This window comes from Sinocyclocheilus anshuiensis, unplaced genomic scaffold (assembly GCF_001515605.1).
Source record: "Sinocyclocheilus anshuiensis isolate Anshui unplaced genomic scaffold, SAMN03320099.WGS_v1.1 scaffold519, whole genome shotgun sequence".
Lineage (NCBI taxonomy): Eukaryota > Metazoa > Chordata > Actinopteri > Cypriniformes > Cyprinidae > Sinocyclocheilus > Sinocyclocheilus anshuiensis.
In genome coordinates this window covers 300,553-302,255 of record NW_015549637.1, presented here as the reverse complement: position 1 = coordinate 302,255, position 1,703 = coordinate 300,553, and the positions used below count along the sequence as shown (strand labels likewise).

The window sequence follows — 1,703 nt, the reverse complement described above, 5'->3', positions numbered from 1 at the left end:
GCACGCCCTTGCGATATGCATATTGCGATATTTACATTTGCGATATTTCGATATATCGTGCAGCCCTAGTTACAACTAACATTGAAAAGTGTGGCATTTATCATTTTAAGGTGACATATCATGAAAATCTGACTTTTCCAGGAGCAGCAGCTCATTTGCATTTAAAGAGACAGGCACGAAAAACAGCGTGTTTCTGCTTCCACTCAAAATAGCAATTTTCAAAATGATATAATAAATGATCTGTGGAGTATTGAACTGAAACTTCACAGACACATTCTGGGGACACCAGAGACTTATATTACATAATGTAAAGGGCATAATATGTCTCCTTTAAAGTTGTGTGTAACATAATAATAGTTGCAGTGATAATGCACTGAATGGTGAGAATGCGGTGAGGTCTGACTGAAGCGGATCTGGTTTGTGTGTTTGCAGCTCATCATGCAGCTGTTCCTGCGCGCTCAGACTCTGCACTTGCTCGATGTGTCCGGACTCGAGACCGTCCGTGACGTCAAGGTGAGCCTCGCAGCCGTGTGCGGGAGTCTGGTGATGAGATGAGATTTGATGAGATGTGATGTGATGTGATGTGGTGAGATGTGATGTGGTGTGGTGTGGTGAGATGTGATGAGGTGTGGTGAGGTGTGGTGAGATGTGATGTGGTGTGGTGAGGTGAGATGTGATGTGGTGAGATGTGATGTGGTGGGATGTGATGTGAGATGCGGTGAGGTGATGTGGTGAGATGAGATGTGATGTGATGTGGTGAGATGCGATGAGATGTGGTGAGATGCGATGAGATGTGATTAGATGTGATGTGGTGAGATGTGATGTGGTGAGATGTGAGATGCGATGAGATGTGATTAGATGTGATGTGATGAGATGTGGTGAGATGTGATGAGATGTGATGTGATGTGATGTGGTGAGATGTGATGTGATGTGGTGAGATGTGATGTGGTGAGATGCGATGAGATGTGATTAGATGTGATGTGAGATGTGATGTGGTGAGATGTGGTGAGATGCGATGAGATGTGGTGAGATGCGATGAGATGTGATTAGATGTGATGTGGTGAGATGTGATGTGGTGAGATGTGAGATGCGATGAGATGTGATTAGATGTGATGTGATGAGATGTGGTGAGATGTGATGAGATGTGATGTGATGTGATGTGGTGAGATGTGATGTGGTGAGATGTGAGATGCGATGAGATGTGATTAGATGTGATGTGATGAGATGTGGTGAGATGTGATGAGATGTGATGTGATGTGATGTGGTGAGATGTGATGTGGTGAGATGTGAGATGCGATGAGATGTGATTAGATGTGATGTGATGAGATGTGGTGAGATGTGATGAGATGTGATGTGATGTGATGTGGTGAGATGTGATGTGGTGAGATGTGAGATGCGATGAGATGTGATTAGATGTGATGTGAGATGTGTGATGTGGTGAGATGAGATGTGATGAGATGTGGTGAGATGTGATGAGATGTGATGTGGTGAGATGTGATGTGATGTGGTGAGATGTGATGAGATGTGGTGAGATGTGATGTGGTGAGGTGATGAGATGTGGTGAGATGTGAGATGCGATGAGATGTGATTAGATGTGATGTGGTGAGATGTGATGAGATGTGATGATATGTGGTGAGATGTGATGAGATGAGATGTGATGAGATGTGATGTGGTGAGATGTGATGTGATGTGATGTGATGTGG

The 1,703-nt window shown here is 44.1% G+C and overlaps 1 protein-coding gene across 1 annotated transcript in view; it reads left to right on the top strand.

The window, feature by feature from the left end:
- The window catches only part of LOC107659798 (ubiquitin-like protein FUBI), a 5,319-nt gene that overhangs the window by 2,289 nt on the left and 1,327 nt on the right, over positions 1 to 1,703 (top strand). Inside the window, exon 2 of the mRNA XM_016448825.1 lies at positions 433 to 514. Coding sequence (XP_016304311.1) covers positions 439 to 514 — 76 coding nt within the window. The 5' untranslated portion in view covers positions 433 to 438. The remainder of the gene's footprint in view (positions 1 to 432; positions 515 to 1,703) is intronic.